This window comes from Anabrus simplex, chromosome 14, assembly GCF_040414725.1.
Source record: "Anabrus simplex isolate iqAnaSimp1 chromosome 14, ASM4041472v1, whole genome shotgun sequence".
In the NCBI taxonomy this organism is placed as follows: domain Eukaryota; kingdom Metazoa; phylum Arthropoda; class Insecta; order Orthoptera; family Tettigoniidae; genus Anabrus; species Anabrus simplex.
This window is the reverse complement of record NC_090278.1, coordinates 81,926,238-81,948,334: the sequence shown is the minus strand read 5'-3', so window position 1 is coordinate 81,948,334 and position 22,097 is coordinate 81,926,238. Positions and strand designations below refer to the sequence as shown.

The 22,097-nt window shown below is 39.7% G+C and overlaps 1 protein-coding gene across 1 annotated transcript in view; it reads right to left on the bottom strand.

Annotated features, from left to right (window-relative positions):
• The window catches only part of LOC136885304 (Fanconi anemia group A protein homolog), a 124,146-nt gene that overhangs the window by 33,928 nt on the left and 68,121 nt on the right, over positions 1-22,097 (bottom strand). The window contains exons 13-17 of the mRNA XM_068230340.1: positions 13,217-13,466; positions 11,193-11,410; positions 8,036-8,212; positions 3,352-3,491; positions 481-712 (exon numbers count right to left, since the gene is read on the bottom strand). Of these exons, the coding sequence (XP_068086441.1) occupies positions 481-712; positions 3,352-3,491; positions 8,036-8,212; positions 11,193-11,410; positions 13,217-13,466 (1,017 nt within the window). The remainder of the gene's footprint in view (positions 1-480; positions 713-3,351; positions 3,492-8,035; positions 8,213-11,192; positions 11,411-13,216; positions 13,467-22,097) is intronic.

Sequence of the window (22,097 nt, the reverse complement as noted above, 5' to 3'; positions counted from 1 at the left end):
TTCAACAGGTCTCTCTCACAGATGCTATTCTTCGCATGTACTGTGAAGTAGGTAGGGTGCATATGCATCGAGCATTATATCCGTCTCCATCCTACACCCTTCTTCCCCTCCCTCCCCTTCTCTTCCCTGAAGCACGGCAGCACCTTGTGCTCCGGCATAGCAAATATGACAAGTTCATCAATCTGAATCGCGCGCCCGGAAGTAACAAATTAACCTAATTTTCTTGAAAAGAAATACTTTCTCTGCCTATCCGACTGCACCATTGTTCTTAATATAACATGAAGAGCATCCCTAATTTTTTTTTGTCAGAATAGTTCTGATACATCCTGTACTGTTGTTGTTGTTGATGATGATGATGATTATGATGATGATGATGATGATGGTGGTGGTGGTGGTGGTGGTGGTGGTGGTGGTGGTGGTGGTGGTGGTGGTGGTGGTGGTGGTGGTGATGATGATGATGATGATGACATCTAGGCTCACCTGAGCATTACTGAGTACGGAGACCCACAGCTCTTGGTGATGCCGAGGATCCCATGCTCTTTCTACGACACTCAACACCGCCTGATCCTCACTGAGTGCAAGTCTTTCCTTAAGATACATGTATTTCTTCAACAAAGCCACAGGCACTCCCTCTTCCAACACCTGCTTTGCTTCACCGAGATCCAGACTGCTTACTCCACACTCAGCACAGTACAAGTACTGGGAGAATAATCTGACAGACAAAAAAACAAAAAATGTAAGCAGTTAAGAAACGTACATAAGTTAAAGGTTCAAGGGCAGTGAGTCAAGAGGGGTAATTGCAAATTATGGAAATACGTGAACAGAGAAAGTATTACAGAGAAGAGGCTATTTAAAGGCGAGGCACAGGAACCACCTCCTTAGTTGATTTTAGTTGCCTGCGGAGACTAACTATCTCGGACTGAGTAGGGCACGGCTGGACAAATAAAAAAAAATCCAGGAGCCAATAAAATTTCTTAGGCACCAGATATCAAAAATGTGCTTATTTCTATAACATTAACCAGTTCAATCTCTCATTTCATCTTAATCAATCTTAAACAGCATTCATTGTTTCAGGTTCTTCATTTAATGGGCACAGATCTGGTCTTGGCACAAATGTACTAAGCCCCAGTGCTTACTGCATAGTACTGCAGTACACAAAGGCCAAAACTGAGAAAATCTGGTGCCAAGACCATACAAAACAGAGGTTTAGCTTGTTGATATACTGGTTATGAGCGGTCATAAGATATATTGATTAGAGTCAATATTCAGTAGTAGCCTAAGCTTACAAACAGTTCTAAATATTAAGATCTCAGTCTTTAGCAAAAATAAACACACCACCTTAGGAACAAATTTTACAGTTGAGTTTTTTTAAATGCCACAAAACTAATTTTGAAAATATTGTGTTGCCCTCAGACTGATTAAGCAGTTATAATTTGACAGATTTTTAATGGTGTCTGGCCTCTGGAGAGGCCTGGTGCAGATCTTTCAAGATGACACTGTATAGGTGACCTACATATCTGTGAAGATGGGGCCCTATCTATGATAAATTCTAATGATGAAGACAGCACAAACACCCAGCTCCCAAGCCATTGGAATTAAGGTTAAAATCCCCGCGCCAGTCGGGAATCAAACCCGGGACCCTTTGAACCAAAGGGCTACACGCCAACCATTTAGCCACGGAGCCAGACAATTTGACAGTTTTAGGCGGCTACACATTTCTTCTTGTCATTATGGTGACCGGGCACGTGGAACTTGTCCAGCACTGGGGTGTGGTATTTCAGTGACCATGACAAAGAATACTGCAATGTATTTGAAATGTCGGCAAACTGTACATAAAGTACATACTGCAACAACATGGTGCAACCCAGAAGAAGAACTAAATAATTTGAAAAGTTGTATCCGAAATATTGCGATTTTGGCCTACTCGAAATTAAGAACCTTCAAACACACCATTAGTATCTCCCAATTTACCGTATTTACGCGAATAATCCCCGCCACCGAATAATCCCCGCACCCTAACTGCAGGAAGACTGGTTTTGAAAGAAAAAATGCCAACGTTGACTTAAATAAAACCCGCACCCCTATTTCATGCCTCAATATTTTTAAAAACACATGCGGGTATTATTCGCATAAATACAGTATTTACATTAACAGGCATAAAAAGTGAAACACTACAAATTTCAGAAAAGAATAAATGTTTGAACTGTTTCTAACATTGTATAAACTAAATATTTTGAGATTACAACAATATGGCAATGTACCACAAATTAATTAGCCCATTTGAGAAGTTTCAGCACAATAATTGATCATTATTATTTAGTGATCATGACAATCGCAACACCAATATTGCCATTTCCCGCTTTTGGATAGGAATAATCACGAAAGCTGTCTTAAGGTTTACTGGCGTGAATTCTTGTGCCGCGTATTTTTGTGGACATTTCACCTTGTCTACGACAGTTAGTCTCAATTCTAAGTCAGGTTGTAATAGCTCTTTCTTCCGAAAACACGCTACGGCTGTGGCATTAGTGGAGCGTGGACGCAGTATGCACTGAGTGGCAGACGTTATAGGCGCGTCTTGTTCTAACATGCACAGATCTGTTAAAAGGTACAGAGAGGACAATATGTACACCTAAATGCCCAGTTCTGGTCATAGGAGAAGCACTACTGTACATGATGATCACTTTCTCATAATGTAGGGTCTTCATGATCGACAAACAGCTGTGTAGGCCAGAAATCATTTGCAGCAAATACAGGCTACGAGCATCAGCAAAAGGACAATAAGGAGGAGGTTGTAAGAAGTAGATTAACAGTCCAAGAGGCCTACCACAGGAGCTCTGCTTACACGCAAGCACCATGCGCCTCAGATGCAATTCGCCAATGCCCATCAAAACTGGACGGTGGAGCAGTGGAGCTCAGCGCTTTCTACAGATGAATCCAGAGTCTGTTTGAAGGGAAGGGGAGAGTATGGTGAAGGTCTGGGGAATGTTATTCACCTTGCACTTTCTTTGCAAGGACACCGTTCAAGGAGGCTCCGTGATGGTCTGAGCTGGGATTACTAATGATGCATGCATGGAGCTTGTATTCATCTAGAATGAGAGTGTGAAAACCCACCGATACATCAAGGAGATTTCAGTGGATCACGTGGTGCTTTCTGCACCTGTCGTCAATGAGGACTTCAGCCTGAAACACGACAACGCTCGCCCATATGTTGCCATCTGTGCACATGAGTACCTGGATGAAGTCAGAATTAGGAGCATTAGTGCGGCCTGCTCACCGGCCCAACCTAAACCCGAAAATTTGCGAGGGGGATATTATAAGCAAGTAAATACGGTAGTATACCCAGCTAATTACCTGAAATAGTGAATCATTTCTTCCTTGGTTGTGAAAGATGCTATCTCTTCACTGATAGCCACAGCAAGTGATGGCAGCGAGAATGTTAAGTTCAGCTTCATGGAGTCCATAGTGTGCATGAGAAGAGCAACAGCCTTCGTCTGGAACAGGACAGCAAAGATGTTAATTATCAAAACAAAGGTCCTCTTTAAAACATTAATAAGAACAGAAGAATTACAAACTTCAACAAAAATAAAACCGGTTCCTCAAACTATATGAGCAAAAAAGAACTCGGATCAAGACTCGGGAATTACCATTAAATATAGTTAATGATTATATTTTTGTATTTTTTATTTATTAATGTATTTGTTTATCATATGGTTTCTGGTGCCGGGATTGTCTGAGGACATGTTCAATCTGACTGGTCCAAGTCTTTCTATTTGACGCCCATGGACGTTCTGCGCATCTGGCTGTGGGATGATGATGATGATGATGGGGTAGGGTGAGGGTGGAACCCAGTATCGTCACCCTCGCTCCATATAAACACTGCGGAGAGGTTTGGCATTGAATTCAGGCATTTGGCACGCAATCTAATGATCAGAAATTGTATAATATCACCTCTCCTACCCTGATGGCCAATTTGTTCCCACCAACTGGACTCGAACTGGTTAACCACTTTGTCAGACCATACAGACCTGATGCTTTAATGATCACGGCCACCAGCTGGGCTATAGTTGACAATCATCGGAGTCAACTACAGATTACTATACCACAGTAAAACCCCATTAAAACGTTTCTGAAGGGGACAAGGTAAAAGAACGTGTTAAGCAAGAAAGTGCACTATTGAATACACAAATAAAAACTATCCAACAACGATATGGGAACACTAGATAAGATTTTTTCCGACTTAATGGGATTTTACGGCGTATATCCCCTGGTACAGTGAAAACTCTATGAGAAGATAATATTAAAATATGAAAAATACAAGAGAACAAATATGAAAACTTATTCTGCTGGGGCTTATAAATTAATAGTACACTGAAAAGTGTTAAAAACACTAAACAACAAATATGAAAACATTTGAATGGGTCCCATAAAAATATCAAAGTATTATAGCAGATCACACTCTTTCTAAAACAAATGTTAGTAAAAGCCTTTTATTTTGGACCAGTTGGTTATTAAACATTATTTTTCTGATCACGCACTTAGATAATAACTTGGAGGTTATACACGGCCAAATGCGACTGCAACAGAATTATTTTGGCCACCATTTTAAATCAAACAAAACTGGAAAGTGCGAGTTCCAACATTCACTCCCCTACTGAGCATCAGTCATACAGTATCTACGAAGGCCATCTGGAAAGTGGTACCCGTTTGCGCAATAAAGACACAGGAGTAAATATTAACAAATATACACATTTTTTATTGGAAAGAGTATACTTTACACTACTTCTCCACATAATCTCCAAGCAAATTTAGGCATTTGTCATAACGTGGGACGAGCTTTTATATTCCAGCATCACAGTCCTCCGCCGCCAGCGTATTGAGATACGTAGTCACGGCTCATTTAAGTTCTTCATCGCTGTCAAATCTTTTTCCCACCAGAAAGTCTTTAAGCTTCGTAAAGAGATGAAAATCCGAAGGGGCCAAGTCCGGGCTACACGGGGGATGGTCGAAGGTTTCCCACTTGAATTGCTGCAAAAGTTGTTGTGTTATCGCAGCTGCATGAGGCCTGTCATTGTCATGAAAGAGAATGATGCCTGTAGACATTAGATCTCACCGTTGATTTTGTATTGCCCGCCGTAATTTCTTTAATGTTTCACAATACGCATTAGCATTAATTGTGTCTCCACGGGCCTTAAAATCAATGAGCCATACACCTCAGCGATCCCAGAAAATGGTTGCCATGAGTTTCCTGGAGAACAGAATTGTCTTAAATTTTTTTTTGGTTTGGTTGGTGAATGAGCATGATGCCACTCCATTGACTGTCATTTACTCTCAGGTGATGCATGACAAACCCATGTTTCGTCCCCAGTAATGATGCGAGTCAGGAAAGAGTCTCCTTCATTGGAATAACATCCCAGAAACGTCAGTGCTGCAGCCATACGCTTGGTTTTGTGCTCCTCTGTAAGCATGCGAGGGACCCACCTTGCACAGATTTTTTAATAATGCAGATGGTCTTTGACAATTTCATGAACAATTGTTCGAAACACATTAGGAAAATGTTCACAGAGTTCATCAATTGTAACGCGCCGATCGTTCCTCACGCATTCGTCTACTGCGCTCAGCAGTTGGTCTGTAATGACAGATGGTCTCCCTGAACGCTCCTCGTCGTGTGTATTCCCCCTCCCCAGGTTGAAGTTGCGACACCAGCGCCAAACAGACAACTCGTCCATCACATTGTCTCCATACACCTCCGTTAACTGGCGATGAATATCACGAGGTCGAACATTTCGTGCATTAAGAAATTTAATCACGGCCCTCACTTCACAACTGGTGGGGTTCTCAATTTGTTTAAACATTTTAAAAGATCACAGACACAACACAGGCAATGCTAGTGTCAAGCAACCTCGCACAGAGCAGGCAGACAAGCCACTAACGCGGTGTGACCTTGCCCAGCGGCTACCCGAGTCGTCAGCGCTTCATGCAGCGCTAACGGGTACTATCCGGAGGGGAAAAGAAAAAAAACTCCTTCCAAATACAGCAAATCTTGGTTAATTTGAACCTGTAGGGTCCAAGAAAAAGTGTTTGAATTAACCATAAATTTGTATTAAACACTATCACATACCACACTCGCGTGGATCCTTTGCAATCTGAACCTTTTTCATTCAACCTCCTTCCACTTCATTTATAACTTTAATTTTCATAGGAAGAGTCAGTGTTTTCTACTCATCATATTTTCTTTCAAGCAAAGACATGATCTTGCCATCAGTTCTGAACATAAGACTAAACATCACATTGCTGCAAAAAAAAAAAAAAAAAAAAAAAAAAAAAAAAAAAAAAAAAAAAAAAAAAAAAAGCAGTGAACAATCCATTAAAAACATTGAGTTGGTAGCAAAACAGCCATATTTGCTTAATCCAACTGCAATTAATGACGGATATTTTATTAAGTGTCCCCACTTTCCAAGCCTTCAGTGACCAGTGAGAAGACCTATCAACCACTAACAGCTGTCAATCAATTCCACTTGAAATTCTGTATTTAGACCTAACTAGCTGATGTACCCATGCTTCGCTACAAAATTCTCAGGAAGACTCTCTTTGTGGTTTTCCCTACTGTGGTCAACATAGATCATTAAAATGACATCAGTAAGAATTTTGCGACTGAAAGCAATGTTACCATATAATATACTCGATCAAATAAAAAACTGCACATTTTCTCACTTTTAACAAACAGAACTACGTTACAGACATTAAAACAAGAACAATACGGTCTACAGTGAGATTTATTACATGTAATACAGTACTACGTTGCCGATCTAACAATCCAAAGTTCCAGTGCTGGAATGACCAGGAAACAGACAGCCACGAGCACACCTGTTATTATTCCGTTAAATGTACACACTGCTGATTTTAAACAGTGCCTCAGAGTAAGGATTGAACAGCTGGAATGCTATGATGTACCAGTGTGTTACGTACCAGTAGTACCAGAAAATTTATGAACCAGAGGAAAGGAATGGCAAGCTGAAGAAGAGAGATCTAACTCCCCACCTACTTCCGCCAATATTCAGGCAGGCTGTTATAATCGGTACGCAGCAGTAATCCCATCTATTGGAGATGAGTCGCAGCAGAAGATACAAAGCTCAACACAACAAACAATGGTCAATGTAATGTTACTGTTGATCAATTTTATGAGCTTCCTACATTGTAGGCCTACATATTTACTTTCCTTCTGACTTTGTGATATTAGGACATCTTATAAAATTATTTATAGCGTAGACTGTAGTTCCTTATTCCCAGACTTTGCATACAGATTTTCATTAAAACCTGTTTACCCATTTTCTCATGACTCAGCGCTGATATTTTCTTAGCAACAAAAAACCAAATTCATGAATATCTCTGTTATCATAGCCGGTACGGAAAAAATGTATAAGATATAAATGATTGGAAATTTAATACCATTTAACTTGAGTTAAGTAGTATTTATCGATAGGACCACTAAAAACAGAAATATTTGAGAATTAAATTTTAGGCCTTCCTCTAAACTTCCATTTCACTCAGTGTGAAGAAAATTATTTATGGCGTAGATTGTAGCACCTTATTCCCCGACTTAACATACCGATTTTCATTAAATACTCTTCAGCCATTTTCTCATGATGCGCGTACATACATACAGGCAGACTGAAATTACGGAAAATTAAAAAGTGTATTTCCTTATTACTGTGGACATGACCAATACAGAAATACAATTATTTTTAAATTCTGAGCAATGTACAGACAAAACTCTTATTTGATATATATAGATGAGAGGATTTCATGTTTGTCCTTATTATCTCTGGCTGTTACTCCCTCTTACCGCATTGCACTTATCCCCTTATGCATTCCTTTTCATCTTCCTAATTTTCTTCATGTGACTAAACAATATGAATATGGGATAGAAATTTCACAAGTGTCTCTGTCTTTTCGTCTTACACTTGGTACCACTTCAATGAAGAGACACATCATAGTAAATTATAACACATTTAGAATACGTAAACAATTCACTTACCGTATGTTCCTGAAGATTCTTTTGACTACACAGATCTCGAACTGCTATGAAGACAAATCGTATCAGTTTTGGGTAAGACTGTAGCACATTCATAAACAAACGGGGCCAATGTAATAACTGTGTTTCATTCACAGCTTGATGACAGGCAACAAACATCTTGAAGAAACGAGCAACCACCTGAGGGAAAAGAAAAGACAGCCTTCAAAACTTATTGTGGTGTCATGATCACTTGTTTCAGTTTCCTTTACAGAGTGGTACTGTGAACCACAAACTTCTAGAGATAAAGGATAGGTGAATAGTATGGACACAGTTGTGAAAAATGATTACAAGATGAAAATAAATCAATAAAATAAATTTTTAAAAAATTGGAATGCAGTCGAATAAGATAAGGTAGTACAGGATATATTAAAATTAGGAAATCAGTAACAAATGAGGTTGATGAATACTCTACTTGAACAGAAAAATAAATAACGACAGCAGATGTATGACAGATAAAATGCAGGCTACCACAAGCAAAGAAAGAATGAAGATGATAATGATGATGACGTAGGGAGAGGGCAAGACATAGCGAACAGGTCCAGGGCCAGCGACAAGGTGGGGCGAGGGAGTAAATGCCCAGGTGGCACCAAAAGAATGAATTAAAAAAGTGTAAAGTTTAAATAAACTTAAATGCCAATAATAATACAAACTTTTGTTGTTTAGAAAGTGAAAAAACAAATAAAGGTAGAGCATGTCAGTGTGCAACAGAAGTATGACATTAGCGTTGTTGTTGTTGTTGTTGTTGTTGTTGTTGTTGTTGTTGTTGTTGTTGTTGTTGTTGTTGATGTTGTTGTTGTTGTTGTTGTTGTTGTTGTTGTTGTTGCCAAATGTATACCAACTTTTGGGGGTAAATGCTAAAGAATGTGCACTCATTTTGCAACGAAGTGGCACAGAGGTTACTCTAAAAATGTGCCACAATGATTGTTTTGAAAGATACACAAAAAATACACCAACTTTACACCAAGTTAACACCAATTTCGAACCATTATATTTGTGGGGTAAATACGAAGAAAAATGCACAAACTTTGCACTAAATTGACAGCAAGGTGATTCCACAAATGCACCCAAAACATTGGTGTAACCCTGGAGCATTTTTGAAACAAATCATACTGTGCAGGGTGTCCCAATGGCCAGGAGTTACCTCATCAAAGTACAGTCAAAACTGGTTAGAATGTTTTTGCGGGGACAAAAAGAAAAAAAATCATAAAGAGGGAACGTGCTAAATAATGAAAAGCAATTTCGCTGTTAAATTTAAGGTTAGGTTTGAATGTCAAAATAATACAATGAAAACAAAGAAACAAGTGTTTACAATTATAACTAATGAAATTTAAAAAATTATACATTTTAAGAACACCAACACAGTAAAACAACAAGCAAAAAATGTTCTTAGGAACATGAAATATACATGTCGCTTGCAGTATGTTTAAAGTTGTCATAGGAAATCTTAACATCTGGGTGATTTTTACACGTTTTATGTGTGGATTAGCATCCACTTTCTGAATAAACTTTATTAATTTCTGATCGTCAATAAACTGTCTAGCTTCCTTCTCCATAAGTGAATGTCCTGCAAACCACTATGCATAAGTACAGTACGTTGTTCTGCATAGTATGAACATTGTTCACTTACGAACGTAAAATTAAGCACCAACATGTCAGCTGCATACATAAGTACAGTAGGTCTAATTTATGTACATTGTTACACAAGTCACTCAGGCCTCTTTCAGATGGTGCAGAAGTTGAGTGGTGCAAAACTCCCCACACTTTCCAGCGGATCCTTTTCAACACATTTTTCAGTGTAGGTAATAAATATGGACCATCATCGTTTTCGTTTACCTTCTACACTTAAAAAAATACAAAAATAGTTCAAGCATGCTGTGTCTTTCACATTTCGTTAGAGAAGAGGATGGGTACAATTTTGAGGATACTCTCTCAATAACGGGTCTAAATGATACAACACTTTGTCAAACACAACGAGACCACTGGTATTTCCGACATTGAAGTTATTAAGTTCTCAATGTCTATTTCGGGTTCCATAACAACTACTGTAAATCACACGGGAAACAGGAAAAGCACACTAATAAGTTTTAAATTGAAAATGTGAAATAAATATATCAAATGAGTGAGACCGGCTATAAAATCCATTTCTACTTCCTTATCGGTACACTATCGGGTTTTGTTACAGGTCAAAATGCAGTACTGATGTCACGAGCATGGTCAATCCGCTGTGTATGATGACATGCATACAAACTAATGTCCAATAACAAATAACAAGGGACCGCGACTGCCCACTCAAACATTTCTCCCGTGCGTGGTTACTATCTGCCTCCGAGTCATCTGAACAATCAGTTCTTAGTTTACCATAGGCCTACGGGTCGAACCCGCACCATCTGAAAGATGCCTCATGAACCTAAAATTAAGCAAAGAGAATAAGACTGCCTTGGGAATGATGATCCCTGCAGCTGTAGGCCAACACACAACCGCCCCGGGGCTGTGAAATTAAGTTCACTACCAAATCCTTATCCAGACTAGTTGTCGCTGGCCGTCCTGCGTGCAACTTGGCCGGGAACGCTAATTTAAATTTCTTATGGTGGGAGTTATGAACGTACTAAAGAGTGACGTAAATGTGCTATCCAGGTTTCTTTAGTATTTAATAGGACATGTTCTGGGACTTCAGAACAATGACATAATAACCAGGGAAACACGCTAGAGAGGGACGTCTTGATCAGTTTTGACTGTATTTGTTCAAACATCAAGATCTGAATTAATCAACTGCCGAGATATTTTTTGTATGCAAACTTGCAAACATTTTGGAAGAAAGGAAAGCATCCAATAATGCCATTTAGGCTGCCTGTATGACATTCCATTTTCCTCTATCAGATAGCAGAGTAAACCACATCTCTGTAGAGCAGTCTATGGCTGAGTTTTCACTAACTTTGACAAGTAAATACAAAATGTGTCACCAGAGGTCTGCTACATGCTAACACAGTACGACATGGAGCGTCAAACAGACATCTTTCTCTGCCGTTCAGAAATCCGGATGCCAAAACACTAGCACTGATACATAGAGAGAACTACAACTGAAGTACAATTAATTAATCAGTTATGATATAATGATTACCATCTTCTGCAGCTGGCGACTAGGACAGTCGCTCATCATCTCTTGAAGCAAGGTTGTGGCTGCATTAATGGCCTGACTAATCCTCATGGGAGGAGGTTCCCAACTTCCGCCAGCCTCACAATTGTCCTTTACAGCATCTACCAGATGATTCAAAACAGCCTTCCATTTTTCTTCATTATCAGCATAACCATCCAGATTGAGACTATCAGATGTGGCACCTGTAGATTATTTGCAAACATATATTAAATCATTTTCTTTTACAAATAATGGCTTACCTTCTAGCATAAGACATAATGACTGTTCAGTTTTAAATAAAGCAATTAAATAATGGTAATGAACTGGTGAAATTATTAGGAGTACATCTATACTCTGAACATTATAGCTTCTAAAGTGATATTTTAGCCAATTCTGGCTCTACCTCATGGTTGTGCGCATAAATACAGACATCCAACCTATCGGAAGCTGACGTCTATATTGATTTATATTGGTTGAACACAATCTCGAAACCTTGTTGCCAACTGTATTGTGTACATTCACCATTTGGTTAAGTTATCTCACTCGGCGTATATGGTATTCGGTACGGTTCGCGATCTTTTGCATTTTCTTCAGCAATTTGTTAATTCTAGCCATTATCTCCCTACTATAACGTAGTTTACAGTTTAGCATAGCTAGTCATTATCTCCCTACTATAGCGTAGTTTACAGTTTAGCATAACATAAGTTAGTACAATAGATTTCAGTGTAGCTATGATTTTAGAAGTTTTTGTGTATAGTGGTTGATTTGTTTGTGTATACCAACTGTCAGTGTATTTTAGGAAAGACAAGTAGCAAGAAATTGACTCTGAGATCAGTGGAGTGTTCCCTTTGTAGACTATTACCTCTTTCCTGTACCAGCCATTAGCGGCGAGTGATGTGTTATTTAATCATTCTCATTTATTCTTAATAATGTATTCTCCTTTTAGTCAAAAACAAATCAGATGTAAGGCTTTCCAGGCGTTTGCTCTATTAACCAACGTTTCGTCTTAGGTCTGACAGAAGCTTCTGATAAGTTCACTTGCACACACCCCAGCGTCAGTTGGTTAATACAGCAAACGCCTGAAAAGCCTTACATCTGATCTGTTTTTAACATGCTCTATTGGTGAAAAATATCTAATTCCCTCCATGGGAACTTAGGAATTTTCCATTCTCCTTTTAGTGTCGGATGTTGTTAGTGACTACATGCACAGTGCATACATCATCTTTGAAGTTTTTTGTGAATATATTTTCACTCGTGATTCATTAGATTTTCTGAGCACGGTATTATATTTTACGAGGGCTGTATGTCACAACTGTATTGAATCAGCTGTTCTCGTAGCAGCAGAGCGCTGGCAATATAGGTAAGACAATGTTCACAAGTATTGTGAACAGTCAAATTAGAAGTACAGCCATGCGGAGCATAGATCAAAAACGGAACTAGGGTGGTTTCACAAATTTTATTTCAAGTAAGTCATCGGATATAAAGCTACCAGTATATAGCTTTTAAACGACTACTTTGCATTCTTTTACAGTATTCTTCTATATGAAATTCTACTCTAGGGAAACTATGGCTGGATTTCTGAAGTTTAGCTTCTCCTGAAGAAGGCAATTACACATTTTAACAATATCCCTATGACTGCTCACTGTAGGCTTAGATGTTTTAAACTGGCTGCCATGACTGTTGTGAACAAATAGTTATACAGTAAAACCTCGTTGATTCAAAATCATTGGACAACTGATACCACCACTGGTGTCCGGTTGGTCATTTTTGCTCTGTACTTAACATTTCTTCAACACATTCTAGATGCACTAAATACAGACTAATAGATTGAAAGTTTTATTTCAATTTTTGAGTTGTCGCACTTTTGAACCAGACGATCGATACAAGGCAATTAACCCCCAGCATTTCCCAGTAAATATATCTTAATAATGATGAAAAAAGGAGGAATCTGCGACTAAAGATAATGCGTACTAACTGATAAGAAATAGAAAGAAATGAAATTAGTTTACCTAAAGCTTGACAGTCACTTTCATATTTCTGATACAGAGCATGCGCAATTTTGCCAGCAGAATAAAGTTTGCTGATGAAGCGGATACGTAAGTCAGTTTCTGATGTCACTGGCCGAGGTTTCAACAGACAGGGGAGAAATTCTTCTTCATACTGCTGACGGCGGAAGATAGTTGCATCTAAGACTATGCGACTCACTTGTCCTGTCTGTTCGAACTGTGCCAGAGCCTGAGACACATCCTCTTCAGGAGTCTAGAAGGAGAACAAAAGATGGAAGAGAAATATATAGTGTAACACTGAGAAGTCAAAAGCGTTAACACAACCTGTACACCTACCTATTTGTTTAACACAACTGCTTGACCTACAACTGCTAAACCAAATGGCAATTATTCACAAGGAAATGAAGTCTCATACTACACAGGTGTGCAAAATTTAAGGACTAACCAGGTTTACAGGAAGCATGTATCTGTGAGAAAATCATACCAGATAAGTTGCAGAAGGAATAAACTATAATGAATACAGGGTATCTCATAAAAACCCAGACCAAAACGCATGGTGTTTGTACTCTGCGCTACAGCAGCTGCAGTCTGCAAGCAGCCTGCATGTGTTCGACCTAGCAAGCACAAATCGCCAGTCTGAATCTCAGCTGTTATCATGGTGAGACATTTATCATTCCAACATTGTATTAATGGTCTTGTGAACTCTCGCTATTGGTGTGCAGAAAATCCTAATGGTGTTTATGAAGTCCCTCATTATGATAGGAAGATTGGTGTTTGGTTTCTTGTCAGTGCAAGACGAACAACTGGACCTATTTTTATTCAAGAAGACAGTAAATGTAGAGCGTTACAAAGATGACATTTTGACGCCGTTCTTCTATCAGTTAATGGAAGAAGAAGAAAAATTGCGTGGGTGGTTTCAACAAGATTCAGCCCCTGCACATAGAGCAGAAGATTCCCTTCTTACAATCTCGGAACTGTTTGCAAACAGAATGATCAGTACTGGTCTATTTCCTCCTCATTCTCCAGATATTACAGTGTATGATTTTTACTTGTGGGGTAAACTGAAAGTAAAAGTATATCGAACAAATCCTCACATATTGGAGGAACTGAAAGAAAACATTACGAATGAAATCAGAAACATTACAGTGGCAGAACTCACTCGCGTCAGCCAGAATGTGGTTACCAGATACAAGGCATGAATAACCCAGGAAAGACGACACTTCCAGCATCTTTTATAAGGTAAGATTTCATACAAGACTGTATACATGTATACATAACTTTGGCTAAGGAAGCTGCTGTGATGTAGAGAACAAACACCATGCGTTCGGTCTGAGTTTATATGAGAGACCCTGTAGAAAAGATCATGAATAGAAAGATTTACAATAATTCAAAAATGGTTACATTGCACTGGTTGACTTAATAGAGATGTACCATGTCAGAAATGCAAAAACTGGGCAAGATGGCCGTGCAGTTAAGGGCGTGCAGCTGTGAGCTTGAATCCAGGAGATAATGGGTTCGAACCCGTGTCGGCAGCCCTGAAAATGGTTTTTCGTGGTTTCCTATTTTCACACCAGGCAAATGCTGGGGCTGTACCTTAATTAAGGCCACGACTGCTTCCATCCCACTCCTAGCCCTTTCCTATCCCATCATCGCCATAAGGCCTATTTGTGTCAGTGCAAAGTAAAGCTGCTTGCACGAAAGAAAAGCAGAAGTCATCAGTAGGGAATACGCTACCCTCTGAGAGCTATGCATACTTAGGACAAGGCTGACCATGAGATCTAGTGATAGCATAACCCATTCCTCTTTCATCGCCATCTTCAATTGTAAATTTTCCGGTGGCCTTCCCCCACCCCACCCCACCCCGTGGTTTAACGTCATACTAACACATCAAATGTTTTCGGTGAAACAAGGATGGGAAAAGGCTAAGATTGGGAAGAAATCGGTCACTGCCCTAATTAAGGTACAGCCCCAGTATTTGCCTGGTGTGAAAATGGAAAACCACCGAAAACAATCTTCAAGGCTGCCACCGGTGGGAGTCATGCCCACGATCTCCCGAATGCAAGCTCACAGCCATGCGATCCTAACCGCATGGCCGACTCACACAGTCGGTGGTTTCCCACACCATCCCATACTCTATGGGATTTAAATCAGGAAAACAGGAAGACCAATCCATCCAACGAATAGCTTCACTTTCCAACAGGATGTCAACAATGCAGTATGGTGCGACCTAGCATAAACGTCCATGAACGAAAACTCTGAAGAGACATACGTGGGGTTGAAGGACTTCACTGAAGGATCGTTACAACTCTTCCAATGTGTGAAGCTCTATATGTGCATTCAATGTAATGTCTCCCAAGACGAGAACACCCGCACCATCCCATCTAGTAATGACTGTGGAGCAATACCATGTTTCAACCTGTCACCAGATTAACCGACGGCCTGAGTTACTGCTGAGGATAAATCTGCTTTCATCAGTAGAGAACTCCACACCACTACACAGCTGTTCAGCCCTTGTTTTCTCCACACCAGAATAAACAGAGTCTCTGATGGGTAGGTGTTGTAGAAACGTTGTACTAGCCTTCGGGCTACAATAAATTGCAACACAGTCCTGTGGCCCTCTGGACTAGTGGTGCAATGTTACGTGCTGACAGTGTATGTTTGTCTTCACTGTTAGGAATTTTTTAGCAGTCCTCATTCATTGTGGTTTTTTTGTGGACATCCTCTACCAGTACATCGCACAGCTGTAACTGTCGTTCTGAAAGTTTTCCAAGCTCATGATATGCTGCTTCGAGAAACAGGAAACTCCTGCGTCACACCAGTCATACACCAGCCTTCCTAGAGCTTCCAGATGACTCTACTTTGAGTAATGTTACTAAGATGTTCCCTTTGGGCCATTTAGTTGTTTTCATTAATGATGATGTTTTCCCTTCAAAGACTGCTATTCAGATGGTGCATTTGCACCAAATTCAAACACAGAGTACTCACAAGTTATCAGGCAAGGGTGAGATTCAGAGGAGTACTCTCTGAAGAATTTGATATCAACACTGGTGTCAAACAAGGAGATGGATTATCACCAATGTTGTTCAACATAGCTCTGGATGAAGTCATCAGGCAGTGGAGAACGATGAATGAGACAATGGGAATACCAAAGACGCATGTTGGGGACAAAAAGGACAATAGGGCCCAAGTAGATTGTCTAGCCTTTGCGGACGACATAGCTATAGTAAGTGAGACAGAAGAAGATGCAAAGACACAACTCAACAACTTAAGCAATATAGCCGGAAGGGTAGGACTGAGGATCGCCTACAACAAGACAAAGACATTGAATACCACTGAGGATTGGACAACACCGGAAGGCACCGTGCAAAAGGTGGACAAATTCAAGTACCTGGGAGAATTTATAACAGGAAGGAATAGGAGCAATGAGGGAATAACAGAGAGGATAAAGAAGATGCGATCAGCCTTCTGTATGACCAGAGATATATACAATAAAAAGAATATATCTACAGACGCAAAGATTAGACATTACAAGGCAACGGTGAGAAATGCTGTATTATATGCTGCTGAGACAATAGCACTAGGAAGAAATGGTGCGGAACAACTAGAGAAAGAGGAGAGAAAAATATTGAGGAAAATACTAGGCCCTAAGAGAGGAGGTGAGAGATGGATGAGGAGACCCAGGGAAGAACTATACCGGAACATGAGAACAATCTCAGAAGAAATCAGACTGAAAAGAGCAAGGTTTGCGGGACATGTAATCAGGATGAATATGGATAGAATGACGAAAAGAGTATGGGAAACAACAGCGAGGACACGAGGAAAGACAGGAACCAAGTGGGTAGTTGAACTCCGGAAAGATTGGTCGGAATTGGGGATCAAGGTGGAAGAAAAGGAAAATTGGAGAAGCAAGTACATACCGACTAATATGCCAGAGATCAATGATAGGGATGGGTACAGGAAAAGGATTGAGAGTCACCAGTGGAGTAGACAAGAGAAGAGGATACTGAATATCTCGGAAGAAGAGCGGGAGAGAAGAAGAGAAAGGATGAAGAGGTTCTGGGAGGACAAGAAGAAAATGCAATCCATGACGGAGCTGTCCGTGGTCCTACAGAGGCCGTAACGCAAGAAGAAGAAGAAGAAGAAGAAGAAGTTATCAGGCCATAAGCTCTAGACCTTCCTTCCATGCAACCATTAGTTCGGTTGTAATAGTTATCAACAATGTTATATGTTGTTTCATCAAATACTACTGATCTGCATTTAGGGTAGTTCTATCTGTTGTTTACCTAGTCTTTTCTTAACACATTGCTGACCGGATGCTTGAGCTTGTCACATACCCTGTGGACCGGACATTTTTCTACTAAGCATACTAGGGTGCACTTGATTATAAAATGTACATAAATATTAAACCAGTCAAGATTTTATCCTTAAAGTTGGTATGAGTACTCATCAATGCCCCTAGTAGTACTTCAACATATCTAGGATAAGCGAGCAAATGAGTGTTAATTCAACAACACATCATTAATGTTTACATCGTTGTCGTCGTCAGAGTCACTTGAATAAATAAGCAGACTAGGTAAATTACGGCATGTAGAGGCTTGAATATCACTTCCACTATCACTCTCACATTCAGTTTCCACTAATTCATTATCACTATATCCATTTGAACGATCGTCGGCATATAATTCTTATCGCCGTCAGCTAACACCGTATTCCGCGGGCGCTCCATCTTGTCATTGACTGAACCAGCAGAAAGAAAGTCGACGTTTCGAAACTAAATCAAAGAATAAAAGAGGCCGTGAATAAAAGAAAAGTGGCAGATATACATCTACGATTTATTATACTCAATGTGCAAGTTCGAAATAGTTCAATATATGGTTAAGAGATGTCACAGGAAGACCGAAAACAATGTCGTGAATAAAACCAAGATTTCTCGGGGCCCGTCACCCATGTGTTAAATAATTTCACACAATTCAGAAATTTATTATTCCAATCTTCAACTTCTCTTCCTATTAATGAATATTTGCCTCAATCTGTCCTCTTGAATTCCAACTTTATCTTCATATAATTATATTTCCTACTTTTAAAAACACCCCCAAACTTATTCATCTACTAATGTCATTCCACGCTATTTCTCCACTGGCAGCTCGGTGTGCTGTGATGCCCCGAATTACTTTGTGTACCCCCGGCACTTGTACCTTCTGCCAGCCTTGTTTTTCACTTACTGCCTGCCATCTTGGACAATCAGCTGACTCTCCCGCTGCCCTGACGTCAACTCTATGCCTCGCAACTTCTAGAATGAACTTTAATATCATATAAACACTCGTCACCCGGCCTAACTCGCCAGGCTGAACGAGAGGCCATTCCCCGCTGGATGTGCGAGCACATAATGCAGGACAGAGCTGGTTCTCTGCTCCCATCAACTGCTAGTGTTCTTCAGGTGAGACATAGAGATCACATTATGTAACCTACTTCCAGATGGTGAGGAAGTTGGGAGAGTCACCAAGTTACAGAACACTAAATACCATTCTGTGTTCATGGGCTACGGATCTTTCAAGGACACTTGGACATACACTTTTCAGTGTATTCAAACTACTTCTACCCTTCGAACAAAATTCTATCTTTGTATGTGTACAGTTATTCCCTGTGTATCTAATGAAAACATTTTCCTTATTGGTCGTGACTCTCTGTTTCCCTCTTCCCCGTCCTGTCTCTCATTCTACTCCATAACTTGTTTAAATTTTGTATGATTTATGGTACATAGATTTGACACTCTTGTATAAGAATTTGGCTACCTTTATCTTTTCTTTTTTTTTTTTTTTTTTTGCTTTACGCCGCATCGACACAGATAGGTCTTATGGCGACGGTCTACCTTTGTCTAACTACGTTGATTAATGTCATAGTCGATCTTCTTTAATAGGGTTACTTGTTTACTTAAACTTACATGCTCTTTATTCCATTATTCTATACATTCTCCTGGCAGACTGAAAAAAAAAAACCTACAACCTGTTTTCCAGTCTCTGACCAGGTCAGGGATGTAATGAATGAACCATATATAGGCTATTAGTACAATGGGGTCACCACTCCTAAAGTGATTTATGAATGACTGATAAATGCTATGAAATAATAATGGACAGTGTTGCTGGAATGAAAGATGACAGGGAAAACCGAAGTACCTGGAGAAAAACCTGTCCCACCTCCGCTTTGTCCAGCACAAATCTCACATGGAGTAACCGGGATTTGAACCACGGTATCCAGCGATGAGAGGCCGATGCGCTGCCATCTGAGGCACGGAGGCTCCTCTCCTGGCATATTGTACTTTGTAAAATAATTTTGGGACTAGTCTTTGTACATCTTGCGATCTGGATCAACTATTTAAACTAAACTTTGTCATCATTCTTCGTAATCTACTCACACTGTATCTGGCCTCACTTGTGAAATTTGTCTCAAATTCCCATTCGAAATATTTATGTTATTCTTTTGTACCCCGCCGGTCGGTAATGAACTCACATATATATTTATTGAAGTAAAGGTTGTTATTATCAAAACTATCTTTCCTTTAAAATTGTACACATTGCTACCCCCCACCCTTTTAAGTCCGGATCCCTATGGGCTTGTTTTCCATTACGCATAACAGTGTTTGTTTCGTTATTATTATTATTATTATCATTATTTCTGATCTTAAACTTGTTGTCTGTTATCGAATTCAGACTTCGCCCCAACGTATGGTAACATCGGAACACACCGCTTAGTCGAGTAACTCATCTTCTTTCTCCCAAGTCTTCCCAGCCCAAAGTTTGCAACACTTTCATAACACCACTTGTTTGTTGGAAATCACCGAGAACAAATCGTACAACTTTTCTTTGGATTTTTTTCCAGTTTCCATATCAAGTAATCCCGGTGAGGGTCCCATACACTGGAAACGTACTCTAATTGTAGTCTTATCAGAGACTTATATACCCTCTCCTTTACATCCTTACTACAACTCATAAATACCCTCAGAACCCTGTGAAGAGATCTGAAATCTTTATTTACAATCCCGTTTTTTGTGATTACTGCAATGAAGATCTTTCCGTGCCGCTTCCTTCCAACTCCTAGGCCTTTCCTATCCCATCGTCGCCATAAGACCTATCCGTGTCAGTGTGACATAAAGCCACTAGGAAAAAAAAATGTTATACAGTTAAACCTGACTTATACGTATATCAAGGGGAAGAGAAAAACTACTTGTAACTCAGAATTACTTAGAAATCAGACTTACACAATACATTACATATTTACTGAAAATCCAATGGAATAGACCTACATGTGTAGATCCTGGCAAAATAATAAATACATTAAGACAGAACATATTTTGAACTTGGTCCAGCCTTAAAGAAATCAAATAGTTTGGCTTGTTTCACTTTTCTTGCATTAAGAGTATAAACCTCCTTTTGCTAACTTAGTAATTAATTCAAAGCATTTTCACCACAACTTTTCGCACTGATGTAACGGCTACACAAATCGATTGCACATAACACTTTACTCAGTTCAGGTGTTTCAAGATTCAAATCGCTATCTCCATCTCCATCACTGTCACTATCGCTTGTAGCTGGTCCATCACCACCGCGTTGTTGGCATACGTCAGCAATAATATCTTCATCCGGTTGTTCTCCACATAGTGTACAGCCAGATTATCATCGAAATACACAAAAGTTTCAAATTCTACACTCTTCGGTAGCATTAGCTCACTGCCAGACAAAACTTCGTCCCCATAATCATCATTAGAGGCAGCCTCTTCTAGTAAGACACCAGCTTTGTGGAAACAGTTGCTGATTGTGGAGAATGATACCATGTCTTGTAGCAAATTAATGGAGAGAGGTTCATTTCTTGCATCACTCAGTGTTATTAAATGCTGAACCAGCATTTTGCTATAATGCAGTTTGTAATTTGCAATGATGCCCAAATCAAGCGGTTGTAGGACAATGGTACAGTTAAAAGGAAAAAATTCCACTCGGACATTCTCCAGAACGATTTGAAGTGGATGTGCTGCACATCGATCCACAAGAAGAAGGGTCTTCTTCTGTTTCTTTTTCATTTTAATGACCAGCTTTTTCAACCACTACTCCATTAGAAGTATAACATCCAAGAATTTCTGTTGGATTCATATTCAGTAGGTTTTGTTTTCGCACCCTCGGTTTCTTCGATTTTCCTATCACAAGTGGAGGAAGTTTGTCAGATCCATCTGCATTGGTGGCGAGAAGTACTGTTACACGAATTTTACTATTCTTCCCTCCATGGCAAGAGTGACCTTTTTCAGCTACTGTTTTATTAGGAAGGAGATTGTAGAATAGGCCGATCTCATCACAACTGTAGTTTTTTGGAGGGTGACAATCGCTTACGATACCCGGCAGAACCTCTTCTTTCCAGTGTTGCACCGTGACATCGTCCACAGCTTTTGAGTCACCACAAATTGTTCTCCCTGTGATTCCATGACGATCTTTAAATCCTTGCAACCATCCTGATGAAGCCTTGAAATCGGCAGTGATACTCATCATTTTAGCTAAATCTATTGCCTTTACCTTCAGCATATCACCACTAATTGGTAGAGCTGCAGCCCGCTTTTGCTGGAACATCGTGAAAACTGCTTTCTCCAAATCGACGTACTTTACGTGGTATAAGCAATCCCTAAGTCTGAAGCAATTTCAGTTATTGTTTGGTGTGGATTAGCGTCCACTTCTCGTATACATTTTACATTTTTCATCTAGGGTATAACTTTTCCTTTTTCTGTTCTCCATGGCTAATCAAAAGCAACTGAATTATAAAACGACTGTTCAACAGTAAACACCAGATACCAGCACTATGGACATTTCACTTCTCCGTTGTTCCCACGAAATAAATTCTCATATTC